The 14,833-nt window shown below is 40.6% G+C and overlaps 1 protein-coding gene across 1 annotated transcript in view; it reads right to left on the bottom strand.

Moving 5' to 3' along the window:
- Nucleotides 1-14,619, bottom strand: part of LOC125770773 (reversion-inducing cysteine-rich protein with Kazal motifs) — a 34,949-nt gene extending 20,330 nt beyond the window's left edge. The window contains exon 1 of the mRNA XM_049440742.1: nucleotides 14,107-14,619. Coding sequence (XP_049296699.1) covers nucleotides 14,107-14,326 — 220 coding nt within the window. The 5' untranslated portion in view covers nucleotides 14,327-14,619. The remainder of the gene's footprint in view (nucleotides 1-14,106) is intronic.
- Nucleotides 14,620-14,833: the final 214 nt, after the last annotated feature.

The following is a 14,833-nucleotide window of genomic DNA, read 5'->3' as shown; positions in this document are numbered from 1 at the left end:
ATATTAAATCAAACTTTACACTAACAGGTCATTTCCTAGAAGAAATATTTCGAAAATGGGGACGAATTTCTCAAACACTTTGGGCAGGATAGACGACCTGTGGGCGATAGGAACAAATCTCCACACTTTTGACAGTTTAACTCTTTGTAGTTGTAGTCGGATATTTCTGGACATGCTGTGGTGGTTGTGGAAGGTTCTTGAAGTACCTCACCGAGTGCTAGTCGGGCAGCTGACCGCAGTACGTCGTACTCCAGGAATGCTCTACCAAGCTCCCCAAGTACATCCCGATAGGCAAGATACACCTCCGTACACTGATCACCGACGGATCCTCGCAGTTCGTTCAGTTTGGTTTGAGTTTCCTGTGACAGGTAGCGCTCGTCTAGATGGGTGTAGTCTCGCGTGTACAATCGATCAACATCGAACCCAGTGTCGGTGTGGAACACCCCGGTGCGCAGGAAGAAACACCGCAGTAGACAACGAGTTTCGGGCGCATCTGGGAAACTTGCTGCAGCGTAACTCTTTAGCAGCTTCTCCGGTACCTGCAGAAATTCGATACAGTCCTGAGCGGCCCGTACATATCGGGAGTCATCCTCCGGGGTGAACAGTGCGCAGGGTACCAAGTTGCCGTAGTACTGCAAATAGCAGCGGAACCTTTCGTACGCTACACAGCAACGATCGGACAGATCCGTGCCGTTCGTCAGTTCCTGCTCCAAACATTGGGCGGTGCGGTTTTCGTACTCGGCGTCTACGTCATCCGGATGGAAGAAGCGTTCCATGACGGCCGTCTGCACACCGCTGGTATCGTTCCACCAGCGCAGATTGAGACCCACGCATCGGAGCAAACATTTCGTTTCTGGATCGTCCGGATAGTTGTTCGATACGTATTCCGCATACCGATAGCTGGGCACCTGCAGGTACTCCATACAATCTTGAAGCGCTCGCATGAAGCTTTTCGTTAGCGTTAGGTGTGGCACATCGAGTGAACTCGAGTAACATCCGGTCAGGGATAGGGCGATTATCGCGACCAGCCCAACACCGACTTCTTGCCTCATGTTGTGCTCAAGAAATTATGAGAAATTACCAATAATTGTACGGCAATTACTACGCACACAGTAAGTGTGCACGTTTGGGGAGCAAATGTTTTCCCTACTCGGAGACAGGTTTTCTGCGCGTAAGTAAGTTTGTATGAGAGTGCTTTCCTAGTCCCCGGGCTAAACTGGACTGATACGACCTGCATGAATATGGATGAGCTTTTATAGGGACCCCCTGCGTCGCCGCACGCTACCGTACGGATCTTGGCACCCCTCTAGTCCCGGTCACATCCGTGCCAATCTATCTCTATTTTTCAGCGTGTGCAAAAGTGTCCCGAACGTCGTCCCGTGACCGTCATCAGTCCGTGGCTCGGTTCGGGGTATGTTGATTTCTAGCTGCACGTGCAGTGTACGGTGTGACGCAATCGGTGCAATTGTCTGTCACTCCCGAGGTCAGCATACCGTACCAGGGAACAGACTATCTACACACTTGGGTTTCTTATTTCTCTGTCTCTCGACGAGGGCCATTGCTTTTATCGAACCGGGTGCCAGGCCACTAGGCCACTGGGTGGGTTATATTTTATATTTTTATTTACAATCAACATTTAGTTTGGTGAAATGTAAAACAACCCCGATACCACAGACAGACATTTGAATGTGCGGTCGTAAGCATTAAGATAGATTAGTTGCGTTATGCTGCGTATCGCAGGTGATTTAAGCCTCGAACAAGTGTTTTCTACATTTGCAAAACATATGCAACTGTTTAACGTAACTTTTTACCAGATCGACATAAGGGTAAAATTAAAAGAAGTGATTTTTTTTCTTTCCAATTACTATAAACTTACTACATTTATCATGTCCAGACGTATTATCTCAAAAACCAATTCAAAAAAGTTGCCCTTTCCTTGAAGTAACAAAAACGGCGATCATGTTTAAAGAAATTGAGTGCAATGCACTTTAATAAAAAAACAAAAATAAAAATAAAAAAAAATCACAAAACTACTCAAACGTCTTCACGTTTACGAAAAGGCTGTTTATTATTTTTTTTGTTCTTATACGCACAGGAAAGAAAATAACCGCACCTTCATTCATTCCGTTTATGACTGTTCATTTGTGGTTTTTCACATAAAGCAAGCATTTTAACAACTTTATCTTCACCGTTTTGCTGATTGCTAATGACACCCTCCGGTATGGGATGCATGTTTTGCGCGTTACACATGTAAAGCGATTGTTCGTTTGTGCGTATAAAGCAAAAAATCAAAAACCAATACTGTATAAAGTTTACTGCACCCGTTGGTTAAAAAACGTAGTACCATTCGGTTAGGAGATCATAAACGCGTTCGAAAGGTTGTGGATTGCAGTTAATTAAATTCTCATCATAAACCAATGTCATTGAAATTATGGCTGCGGCAGAAGTTATAAAATCACTCAATGTAATCCTCACCGTCGGCCTGCATCTGCACGGTGGGAAAGTTTAGAATACCGCGGTGGACAAAATATGACTTTTAGTGTTAAGTTAATTTTTAGGCTAAAGTCTGAAACAAGACGCCCCCCACTCACGGTCACTCATCTGCGTGTCAATTTTTCGTACAGGGTGGTTCGGAGACTATGCAATGTGGCCTGAATTTGATTTTTTTTACAATTACGATAAAATTGTAAGGAGGTTTTCGCATAGTGAAAAGTGATTTATTCATCGAGGAACCAAGTTCCATACCCTGTTTGTGAAACCGTAAAATTTTCCTCATTTTTGGTCCAACTTTGCCCCATAGCTCCGCCGGTATCCAAGATATCGCCAAACTTTCTTCTGGCCATGGCTAGATGGCACTTGTGGCTACATTTCGTCCATGCACCACTAATCGCTACCATGTTTGTGGCCGGAGCTATTCGTGAAAGCAATTGTTGCACTTTTTCGGGTATTTGGTGCAATTTTCCTCATTTTTGGCCGAATTTTGCTCCATAACTCAGGCGGCCAATCGCCAATCTTTGACCTGTGGTCGATAGACGGCACCAATGGCTACATTTTCTTCTTCAACGGTCATGCCCTCAGGTGTCTGTGTCTCGAAACATAATTAAAAAAACACGCAACCGATTGCGAGCCACCCTGCACGAAAAAAAGTCACTCAAATGAGTGCCCGTGAGTGAGGGGGGGGGGGGGTCTTGTTTCAGACTTCAGAGCCAATTTTTATTGATTTTTGGCTTGCAATACTTCTTTCTACCTCGCCAATGTTGGATTGCCAATCTTCATTATGTTGTACCGGTTCTGGTCTAACCTTTTCGTGCTAGATTTGTCACAAAAACCTTCCACTGATAGAAACGATCAGTAGCGATCAGTTTGTGAATGAGATCTACACCAAGAGGTGAAAGTACGGCTCATTGGCGGCTAATTAATATTTGAGTCAAATTTTAAACGGCCAAATTATTTTTTATTATTGCGAAATATCCGCACTTTATCTCAGTGTGCCAGCTGGACGATCCATTTTTTGAAAGGTGTGCACGGCACAAGCTGAATGGAAGAGTAACAACAAAAAATCCTGCTGCACAACATTGCGGTGCAACTGCAATCGTGCCCAAAAGGGAAGAAACGCTCATAAGAAACCGGAGAAGACATAAGAAGCAACCTCGCAAACTCCCTATAATTTGCATCTCCGCCCATGAAATCAAGGGACGATCCCGTGTGTCGCGCAAGCATAAGTGTGCGTCCCTTTTGGCCTGCGTCCGGTCTGCGATCACGCCAACGGATCACGCACTTAATGAAGCGCTTTATTTTATTACCGCCTGATTGAAATCGAGCGTTAAAATCTCGCTGGCCACTCGCTAGACCCGTGTGCGCGCCCGCCCGATTCACCCTAATGAACCGTCATTAGCTTCAGGAAAATAAATAACCCTTACAACAAAAAAAAAACCTCCTGGAGACACGGTGAAGCAGCACGCACAGACCCGGCGCTACGTGAGCCAGTGAGCTTAGAAATTGAACCAAAAAAAAAAGAAAATAAATAAGGACATTACATTTTGCAATCAGTGCGGTAAACCATTAACCGGAAAGTAATAATATTTTGAACAAGTTAACTGAAACAGTGCGTGCCGCGGAAGAGAATCCGCTCGAACGCGGGCCTTTATTTATTGTTTCTGTTCCACTAGAATGATCGTTTGCTGTATTCCCACGTAAGCAGCATCATTAATCCAGTACGCACAACTAGGGCGGGAACTACTATGGCAAAAAAAAATGGCCATAGTACGCCATACTACGAAGCTGTCACATTTGTCACGTTGACATCCCGTCGTCCTGGGGACAAACATAACGCGCGCAGGGTGATCGTGCGCGATCATATATTTTTCATACCGCGAATCAAACAGCAAAAAAGCAAAGGAAAACATTAATTTATTACACATGTTTTACCAATTCGTGGGTTCGCCGTGTTTGTTTTGGTCTTTCGATTCGGTGGATTAAACTGAACACTGCTGTACCAAACTTTGTGGTACGCGGTTCACGATTAAATCATGCAATGTAGAATGGGGACGATCGGTCAAAAAATACAAAAAACCAAAACATGCGCAGCCTGCTCACGCATTCTGATTCTGATGTGTTCAAGTCATTATTTTCGCACCGTTTCGTTTGTCACACTAAAGTGAGAGAGAGAAGTGTCACCGAAGAAAATTAAGCAAACAAAGCGCAAGCGATATAAAAAAGGGACGCGTAAATGCGCGAGAACCTTCACCCTGGTATGTGTCTCCAATGTGTCTTCACCGACAACCCAAGTCTCGGTAATCCCTTTCAGCAAAAAAAGAAAAAACGGCCATGCAAGAGGAGCACCAGAAAACCTTTCACTTCAACGTATTTGCGGTTTGGGATTTATTTTTGTGTGAAGCACACAAAAATAATTTATGACCCTTGTGCGTACGGTTGTGTGGTTTATCGAAAGCAAAAGGTGGCAGCAACTCTGTCCCGGCTGTGCCCGGTTTTGCAGTGGAGACGGGATTTTGCAGGCGATTTTTATTTTCTTTCCGCCACGAGGAAAATCTACTCGTACTGCGCGAAAAATCGAAAATAAATCGTCTGTCAAAGCCACTAACTGGGGGCGAGGGAGCTGGGAAGGACGCGCTACACGCTCACACACTTCGGTTGGTTCAAGATTCAAACCAAAACGCAAATGCAAACTGAGGTGCAATACGTTTTACGGCCCTCGGTTGCTTCATGGTGAAGTTGCTCTTAGAGAGCTTAGAGCTGGCCAGGTTAGCCACAATGTTCTACAATGCACCGAACGCGCCCCGGAAGAGTGCTACAGTGCGATCCGTCTGTCCGATGGTCGGACGGGACCATGTGGGGCTGTAATGCAATTGCAGTTTGCATGATCGAATCGGACAGCTTGATGGGCGGGATCTGGGCGCGAGGTACGTGCGCGTCGGAATTCAACGTGACAGCTATAAATGGGCGATTGGATAAGATCGTTTGAACCGTTTGCTGTTGCGGGTTGTCATATTCTTTTCTTTTTTTTTTTGGCTCAAGCTTAGGTAAAGCAGCATTAATTTTAATGGAAGGTGACAACGGTGGAACTGGTTCTTTTTATTTTCATTTGCACTTCTTTGCATCAACAGAAATTTTTTTATTTTTATTTCTCCCTTTTATTACAGCAGAATTGAGAGTTTTTGAGTTAATATATTACTTTCAATCAACATTGCATTTAAAAATCATTTAAACAATTTTTTGCTGTCATTAGAATACGAATACACGACTTCTATGAACCGGCCTAAAGCGCCAGCAATGCTTAGCGTATTGCATGCATTCAGGCGTTTGAAATTTGAATGTTTGAATGCGTTGATTGAAAACATTTAATTACTGATTGACATCAAACAGCAAAAACTAATAGCACCCAACATTATTTACCACTCTATTGATGTTAAAACTGTATCGTCCAATAATTGCTTTCCGATAACATGAAGCGAACTGGTAAAATGATTTAATTATAATTGGCATTTGCGCAAAGTGTGTTTTGCGGAGGTTACAAAGTATTATTTATGATTAATTAGTTACATCAATGAAGTGAATGTTATGTTTGATGGATTGTTTTTGTATAGTTTAATACGCTACCGACTTCTTCAACTTCAAATTGATGATATGTCCATTCTGTTCTGTTTAATTTATTTTCCTCGTACAAACGACAGCGAATTCTGGTGATTTCTGGTAGCAATTTCTTTTTGAAATAATTAGTCAGGTTTACTTTTGCGATCAACTTGTCACAAAAAAATGAAAATTCATACGTACTGAATAAAAATGTTGATTGCACAATTTGTTTTCTGATAGGCTGATTGTCAATCCTCTCATAATGAGTATTCCTGTTTAAAAGCTTTTGGCATAAAGAGCAACGCTCAGTGCTACGAAAGCTAAGTCTCGTGTAACGATATATTGAGTTCCGGGACACTCTTTCAGTTTTCGCTTCTCGATGAAGATGTTGAAACGTTAAAGAAACTTGCCTCAAATATAGAATGTTCAGGAGTTGCTCAAATCAATGCCAGTGAAGAATCAACTATCATTAAACGTGTTGAGTTTGATCATTAGTTTCGAATTAGGAATGGCAAACCCGAAGAACTTATGGAGTTGCTAATGCCAAGGAAAACGTTTCTACAGCAGAGGATAATACTTCTCAATTAACCAAAGACATTCTGAAGATTAGACAAAAACATCCTCAAAAATCTACGGAGACTTTGATTTTTAGAAGCTTTTTGAGGAACTTTGGTGACTGAAGAAGTTTCAGAAAAAGTCTCAGCCACCATGGCCCACAGCCAGGCAAAGACGATCATTCATTGCAGATGGCGATAGTGTATTTTAAGTAGAAATAAGTGTCTACATTGTAGACTCTGTGAGGAGGCAATGACCAGAGATCGCTGGATCGGTTTTTTTCGAAAGTAAATAAAAATTGTCCAACTGTAAAGATCATCCTTGCTTTACCGAATGAATACAAAAGGCCAATTCTTCATATAGTTCTTCTTCGTATAACTTCTTTTCAAGTTTCACAGCCATGTCAAGCACATTTGGAATGAAGTAAAGAAGCTGTCGGGTGAAAATAACGCGTAGCATTTTGCATTACGCGAGCCTTATTCTTCCCTGACAGCTTAATTAAAGCTTCAGTAGGACGTAGCGTTTTATCCGTTTCTGACAGCTGGCAGAAGTTGAAGCGATAGGAAGGAAGGAAGGAAGAAACCACCGTCCGACCGGTACCGATTTTATATCACTTCAATCACTTAACGAACCCGACACTTGCACCGGATGCAAGCAACGGCACTCCCGAACGGCGGCGGTCCCACGGATAAATGGTAAATTACATTTTATGAGCCAACAATTTAAAACCTGGCGGACGCTTTAAAATAACACAACCGCACGGGGATACAAGCGAGTCGGCGAGGCCGCCTACATAGTCGCGCGCACCGTGTTTAAGCCGACATTCGGAATCGGAATCGAATGTGGTAAGCAATCGTATCGAATAAAATAAAAGCCGCCCCCCACACACATCTTCGGGCGGAAATAAACTTGTTCGGCAACGGGACAACATTTAAGCGATTTGATGAAGTTCGATTCAAGTGCCGTAAAATGTAAGCTGCCCTCCGGAGTGGGAAGATAAAACAAGAACAACCGAGTAATATTGCATGAAATATTACAGAATTCCAGTAGCGGTCCCTGGCCAGAAAACGGTGAGCAGTGTTCTTAGTGGCCGGTTGTTTTGTTGGTGCCCCTTGAGCCCATTGACAACAGCATGTTGTCCTGTCAGAATGCCTTTTTTGTAGTTGGCGATCGTGTTGAAAGCCAGATTTTCCTGTTTGACAAATAGGTTGGTTGTTACCATTCGGTGTACCCCGGGTCCTGGTTGGACACACGGGAGCACTTGTCAGCTGGAGTCGTTTTGCTGGAACGGGTTTTTTTGCCTCCCCGATGATACCGTGCACCAGACGCATAAATTAATTCAACCCACCGGGAAGTATTGAACGCAGATGACGAGGCGAAATAAATGTTGCAGTTGAATGGTATTTATATGCGAGATGCAAACTGTCCATGTAGACATTCATGTTGATTGTTTGTCGTGTGCAGCGAAGATACTTTCATTTGTTTGTTAACGATTCACTTGCAATCGCTTTCGTCGACGAAAATTCTGGACAAAAAATGGAACTTTTCAGAAGAAATATTTCTTCTAATAGATAATAATAATAGATAGAGGAAGAGATCGACTCTCTTAACCGTAGTGTCTACGACCAAAAAAATTATAAAAATAGGATTTATTTTGTTTTTAATAACGCAGAGTTGCGAAAATAATACACAAAAATTAAATATGATTAAAGACGATTAATTGGCTACAATTAACCCCGAAAAACTAAATATATATGCTTTATACATGATTTAGAATCCGAAAACTGAAAAATCCCATACAAATCGTATGGTCTACCCGGGTAGGCGGTCGTAGATATAAGGGGTATCAATCGAAAAAAATATTTAAAAAATGGTAAAAATAATTTTAAAATTTTTCTTTTTGTACGAAATGGAGAAAAACATGTTTTTCTAGGCATTTTAAAAATTTCAAGTCTGTACGACTTTCCTATCAAAAGATATTAAAAAATAAAAGTGCAAAACTTACCCAGGTAGGCGGTCATTGACAATAGGGTTAATAATTTGTAGTGATGAGAACTTTGTTCCGAACCTATTAGGTTCGTTACGTTCCTTCTATGGAACGATCAGACCTAAATTTTTTGCACCTACAAGTTGTTCTCTATGAGAAGGTTAGAAGTTAGAATATTCACGCTTACTTCTAGTGCTTTTGCTCAATGCTACTTTATAACGGAACGAAAGCTATCTTTATAGATCGTATCTAGATGGGGCGGCTCGGTGGGGCATGTGATAAACGGCGCCCGTCCACACGGCAGGACCGGGTTCAAATCCCATCCGGAACGTCTCCCCGTAGCATGGACTGACTATCCTGCTACGTGGTAAAATAAGTCTTGATACGGCCAGGCCGTTCTAACCGAGCAAAAAAAAAGATCGTATCTAGACCGTGTTCACGTTTGTTCTACTATTTTATGGTAAAAAAGCTCTAATGAACGAAGGTTCAATGAATCAATTAGATTCGTTCCGTTCCTTTTAGAAAAGAACCTGGTTCCGTTTCGAAAAGAAATGATATTTTCCCATCACTACTATTTTGATTGTTCCTTATAATTTCAACAAATTAAAGAATTTAATTAGAAAATAGATACACAATTTAACAATGAATAAATACAATATAACATAAATAATTATATAAAGTCATACGAATTGCCTAACTTTCGGCGTAAAGTTAAAAAGATACACAGGAGCGTTGCCCCATTCTTAATTCACTTGCTCCGTAATTTCTTGTAACAAAACACGAACAAAATGCCGGTCGTAGATTGCGATTGTGCTGCCCATCAATGTTGGACGTGTTCATCCGGCAGCAACCATCGTGCTGATAACCTTTTCCCCCGCTCGAAACCGTGTTTGCATCAGAGACAAGAAAACGGTCATTATGGACGCAAGCGGCATGGATGTGCATTCCTAGTGCTGATGCCAGTCATCGGTTAGGAATATGAATGGTTTATTAATGTAAAATCTTTACCAATCCCTTTGCCAAACGGGCAAGGGGTGGAGGAAGAAAAAATAAAGATGAAGCGCGTGGATTGGAACCGGTCGGTCGTAAAGTAAAACAAAAGAAATGCTCAAACTCAAATGGGGCCATTAATATGCTACGATCGGGGGCTCTAGCACAAGGGATTGTGCTGTAAAGGCAATCCCAGTCCCAGTGGATGAAACTGATCGCGTGACCGACCGTAACTCGATTGGATTATGGTGCAGCTAACGGCTGGTGAACGATGGTAAATCCTTACTTTATTCAAATGGGCGATGCTTTATTAAATTTATTGTTCAACCGCACGTGTCATGCGGATAGTATCAATCCAGGCGTTAAGGGTGGTATAAACTGCTAAAAATAGTTTTTTATAGAATCACTTCGACTTTGAAAACAACAAGAAAAGTGAATTAACCTGCGACGGTTTGTATAGTTAAGGAGGTAAATATTTCCCACAAGCAAAACTATCATTAAGCCTTTAAGCTCATAATTAAGCTCACACATTCATCATGTTCGGTCCGGTTCTGACATTAAACGTAGCCTCCTACCGGCTGCAAGCGACAACCTAATCACTGTCCAACGAATAGTGGATCGAAGCCACGGAGCTACTTCCACCGCCGGCACGAACCATCGGGACGTTCATTTGTCAACGAGCTGATAAGTACATTAGCGCCGGGAGATTCCTATTAAAGTAGCGCGCGTTGCTTGCCCCCGCAGGGCCGAGAGCCCGTCTGTCGAACGGCTGTCATCTTAGTATTTGCATAACGCGAGATGTGCGTGAATCGGCATCTCCGTATCGAACGGTGTTTAAGATAAATGATAACTTAATGTAACCTGTTCGGATTCCGGTAAATTGAGGTTTGTATTTGTCCTTAGCTGACCAATGCAATTCATGGCTGTACGTTGGGCTTAATCAATGATGCATATTTTAAATGCATGTTTTGCTGTCTTTCAATCACCAAGACGATTTGGTACATTTTAGTGGTCGCACAAAATTAAGTTCAAGTAGAAACGATCAGCTCATTAAGTTTTTCCTGATCACATTTAACGACCAACAACGTGATACGCGTTTCTGTTCGCAAAAGCAAATAAAGTTTCGTAAAGAATTCCTATTCAACGTTATTATTTACGTGCATGATTTAACATAATCATAATAAAATGTATCTCTTCTCTCGGTGTTTTTTTCGACGTAAAGCCGTCCACAAAACGATTGGCCCATTAAAAATGTCACTAGAAATTTATGATCGCCCTTTTTATTCTCCTCGCTGCCTCGATGATCGTTCGATCGCTGATCGGTGTTAGTGTGTGAACATTAAACAAGCAAAAAAAAAGGTTCAAACTGTTTTCGTTCGGTGTTTATAGGCGGAAATAAGCTTACCAACTTCAACAGTATGTAAATTCGTTCCAAAAAAAAGACAAGCTTTTGTTGTTAAGCTAGAAACGAATCAAGGGAAGGTTTTTTTTTCTCTGTATTTAAATATGTGTAACGTTACGCGATTAAGTTTGAACAGTTTTGGGACGCATTCATCTTCAACATTGGCACGCATAATCCGCTATTACACAGGGACATAAGTTTTCAATTTATTTCATTTAATGATACGGCACGAATATAATCCTAGAGCGGTCAGGGAATTAGATAAATGGGATGTCTTTACCGTGGAAAGGTTGGTTATAGAGATGGTTGTACTATTTAAAATGTATCTCAAGCGTCTAGATAACATTCGAATGAACAAGGCATTTTGTTTCGTTTTTATTTGTAGCGTAGCGATGCTCATGGGTTGATTTTTAAATTTATTTAATTTTTTAACTTTCGTTTTGTTGTAAATAAGGAATAATAAGGAATTTGATACAATTTATTCTACTGCCCAACATATAATTATTTAAAAACCACAACAAAAATGAACCTGCTGAGAGTTTGAACGTTGATCTAATTATAGTACGATAGCAAAATTACCATTTGCCAGGCTATAAAAGTGACGCCAAACATTAATTAAGCCGCTATCTTTCCTAGACCAGACACTAATTAGCGCCTTCATCTATGCAATCGGACACACATTTGGGGGCTAGTAAAGCATTGGATAATGAAACGCAGAATCACATGATTTGACAGTCACACATTGTTATCGCATATGTGATATCTCTCTCTCTCTCTTTCTCTCTCTCACACTTACTTTGTTAGCTTTGTTTATTGAGTTAAAACCGTTGGTCTCATAAATTAGTCATTTGGTGGTATTAAGTTTCTACCATTTCTATGAATATTTAAACAAAAGCTGTGCGAGCATGCAAATATGTTTGGTGGAAATTATCATCCGATGAAAAAATCAATCCAATCAAACGCGGTTTCAATTCCTTCAATGCTTGATAAAGAAGAATTGCCTGTCCGTCACGACAGGGTGCTTTTGGGGCAAAAGAAAAAAAAAGAGACCAAACAGGCGGGAAACATCAAAGAGTTTGGCTGCCGTAAAGAAATCGTACAATTTCGGTGTAACCAAAAACAATTCACCATCCCCACCACCACGTTCTGTTGCGAACGTCCACCCAAAAAAACTGGCCACCATAAGAAATAAAATATTGTACTGGAAAATAAATAAACGACGTTCGATCACTCAAGCGAACAGCGCAGCGGCAAACGCACGACATTCTTCGCTAATCGCCGTGTTATGCAAATTTGATGAGGACACCAATATATATATTTTTTGTTTTTCATTTCAGCCCCTCAGAGTCGGTGTACCAAAATAAGATCTGATCCACCTAGAGCAGGGGTAAGTTTTTTTTTTTAAATTAATTTTACTACATTTTATGGACAACTTACAAACTAACTTCAAAACACGATCAGTACTGTAATCATCTGAATATGCTATATAGCCTCTCATGAAACTTCAAGGATGCGTTCTCCACTCAAAACATACTCTAAAACGTCTGAAGGCTCTAAATCTACCTAACATCTAATTTTTTATATTAATTTGAATAATATCCTATCGACGTATCATGCAACGGTGCGGATCACCATCATCGTCGAAGCGCGATATTTTTATGTCAATCAATTTGCATGCGAGTGTGGGTTTAATTGTGGACCATTACAGCACAAAGGACGATACCGAACAAACGACACTATTTGCTGAATAAACCGTGTGCGAATGAAGTTGGTTTCATTGTGAAAGTTGACGCAAAAATAATTCACTTAGTGGGGTTTTTGAAATGGTTTTAAGATTTTAAAACCAGGATTGTATAATTTAATAGTTAACGTACCGTTCTATTTAATCTTAATAAGGTACACGAGAACGACTTTGATATCGATATTATGACATACCCATTGTGATCAGTGACACTGTTACTCCATTAATTTTTATCAGACATGGTGTAGATAAGAGCATAAGCCAGACTTTCGTCTTGTCGCATGGAAATTGATAAAAACTGGGATCGTATTATGGACACTAAAAACGAAAAACAATTGGCAAAAAAGGAATGTTTCATGATCGAGGAACCCAAGATCTTGAAGTCTATATTTTATCACATTTAATGTCTTTGTTGAATTCAATTGGCATTTTTGTTATGACATAGAGATCATACAGCCGAAGCATTCAGTGGTTGATTCTAATAATCTTGTTTTCGAGCATAGCTGTGAGGTCTTAAGGAAGGAGAGACTTCAAATCAATTGTATCGTATCTTAATGCAATTCATGAGTTCAAAGCTAATTTAGACAATTCGAACTAGGAATTGGAATTAAAATTCTCAAAGGTGAATTAACGATTGAGTGACTAACATGAGTCAATTCTTCAATTAATTCTTTTTAACACTTTCGTGAGTGATACCACTCTGATAAGTGATAAGTGAGTTAAAGGTCGTCGGATCTTGTTGGATATTAAATTATCTGCCAGTGAGTTATATCCTCAAAAAATTATCACAAGTCTTTAATGATGATTCGTTTTAACTCACTCCTTATAAAGATTTTATTCACATATTCGAATCACTTCGGACGACTGTGTTTCCTTGACGTTTCGGACGACATAAATTCCTTGAAAAGCAATATCTCTCAGGGCGATATTAATTTTGACCATATTATGTATAAGTTTTTGGAACTTAATTAAACAAATATTACAATATAAGAGCAAAAGTAGAGTCTTAACATTGACATAAAACAATCAAATCGTTCAAATTATTCTCCTATTGTGTCTTCTCCTCTACTACTCTACTCCACTTATATTTTATGTTGTTTTTTTTTTAATAAATATTTGTATAAATAGTTATAATAGTAGTATTAAATTATAATAGTTATAATAAAAAAGCGTAAGAAAATTACTTCTTTTAATCTTGTCATTTTACTAGATTTGCACCAAATAACAAATTAAATTTAAAATAATAAAAGAAGAATAAAATTCAACAATTTGATCGTTGACAATGCAATCATAAGACCGCAAAGCAAAGGTTTAAAAAAAACAAACAAAAAGTCATCTTACCACTCGCTTCGAAGCCACCAGTTTCGGGCCCATTTCCGGTGGTGGTGATTGGACTGCCAACATCGTCACCATGGGGTAGATGTGCCGCCGCTGCCGCCGCCGGCGATGACAGTGGTGGATGTTGATTAGCATAAGCCTGCAGTGGCTCGCACCGGAACAGCAATAATCCGCACACAATGGTCAACCGATAACGCCAGCATATTAACATCGATCGCGCCATCACGTCGCCCGGTGAGGGTATGAGATCACCTCGACATAAAAGGCCTCACAGGGCATAAACACAAACACATACAATGATGCACTGCAACAGGATGTTTGACGTAGGACGCATCAAATGGAAAAAGGACGTCGAACAGCGATTTTTGGTACACTCCCGGGTCTTTTTTTTTGCAAAATTCAATGACTTTACGAATCAAAGCACAAACACACACCGGATAGACAATTGAACATTCCACTGATCATGCCACCTAGCACATGTACATGTTTGAATATTTATTCGCGAAAAATCACGTTTTGCCCCGGCATCAAAAACCATTCCCGATAGCGCCACAACAACACGATCGAAGTTGCAGCATACTTTCACAGCAACACTTTTGTTTACTCTTTACAGCGAAATGTGTTTTCCTCTTCACGTTCTACAAGCACTTTTCTCTCACTTCCATCTCAGGCTGGATGCGACACTGCAATTCCCCAACCGTTTTTAGCACATTTTAAATACGGCTCATTT

This window comes from Anopheles funestus, chromosome 3RL, assembly GCF_943734845.2.
Source record: "Anopheles funestus chromosome 3RL, idAnoFuneDA-416_04, whole genome shotgun sequence".
In the NCBI taxonomy this organism is placed as follows: domain Eukaryota; kingdom Metazoa; phylum Arthropoda; class Insecta; order Diptera; family Culicidae; genus Anopheles; species Anopheles funestus.
The sequence above is the reverse complement of the archived record's forward strand: the minus strand, read 5'-3'. Positions and strand labels throughout refer to the sequence as shown.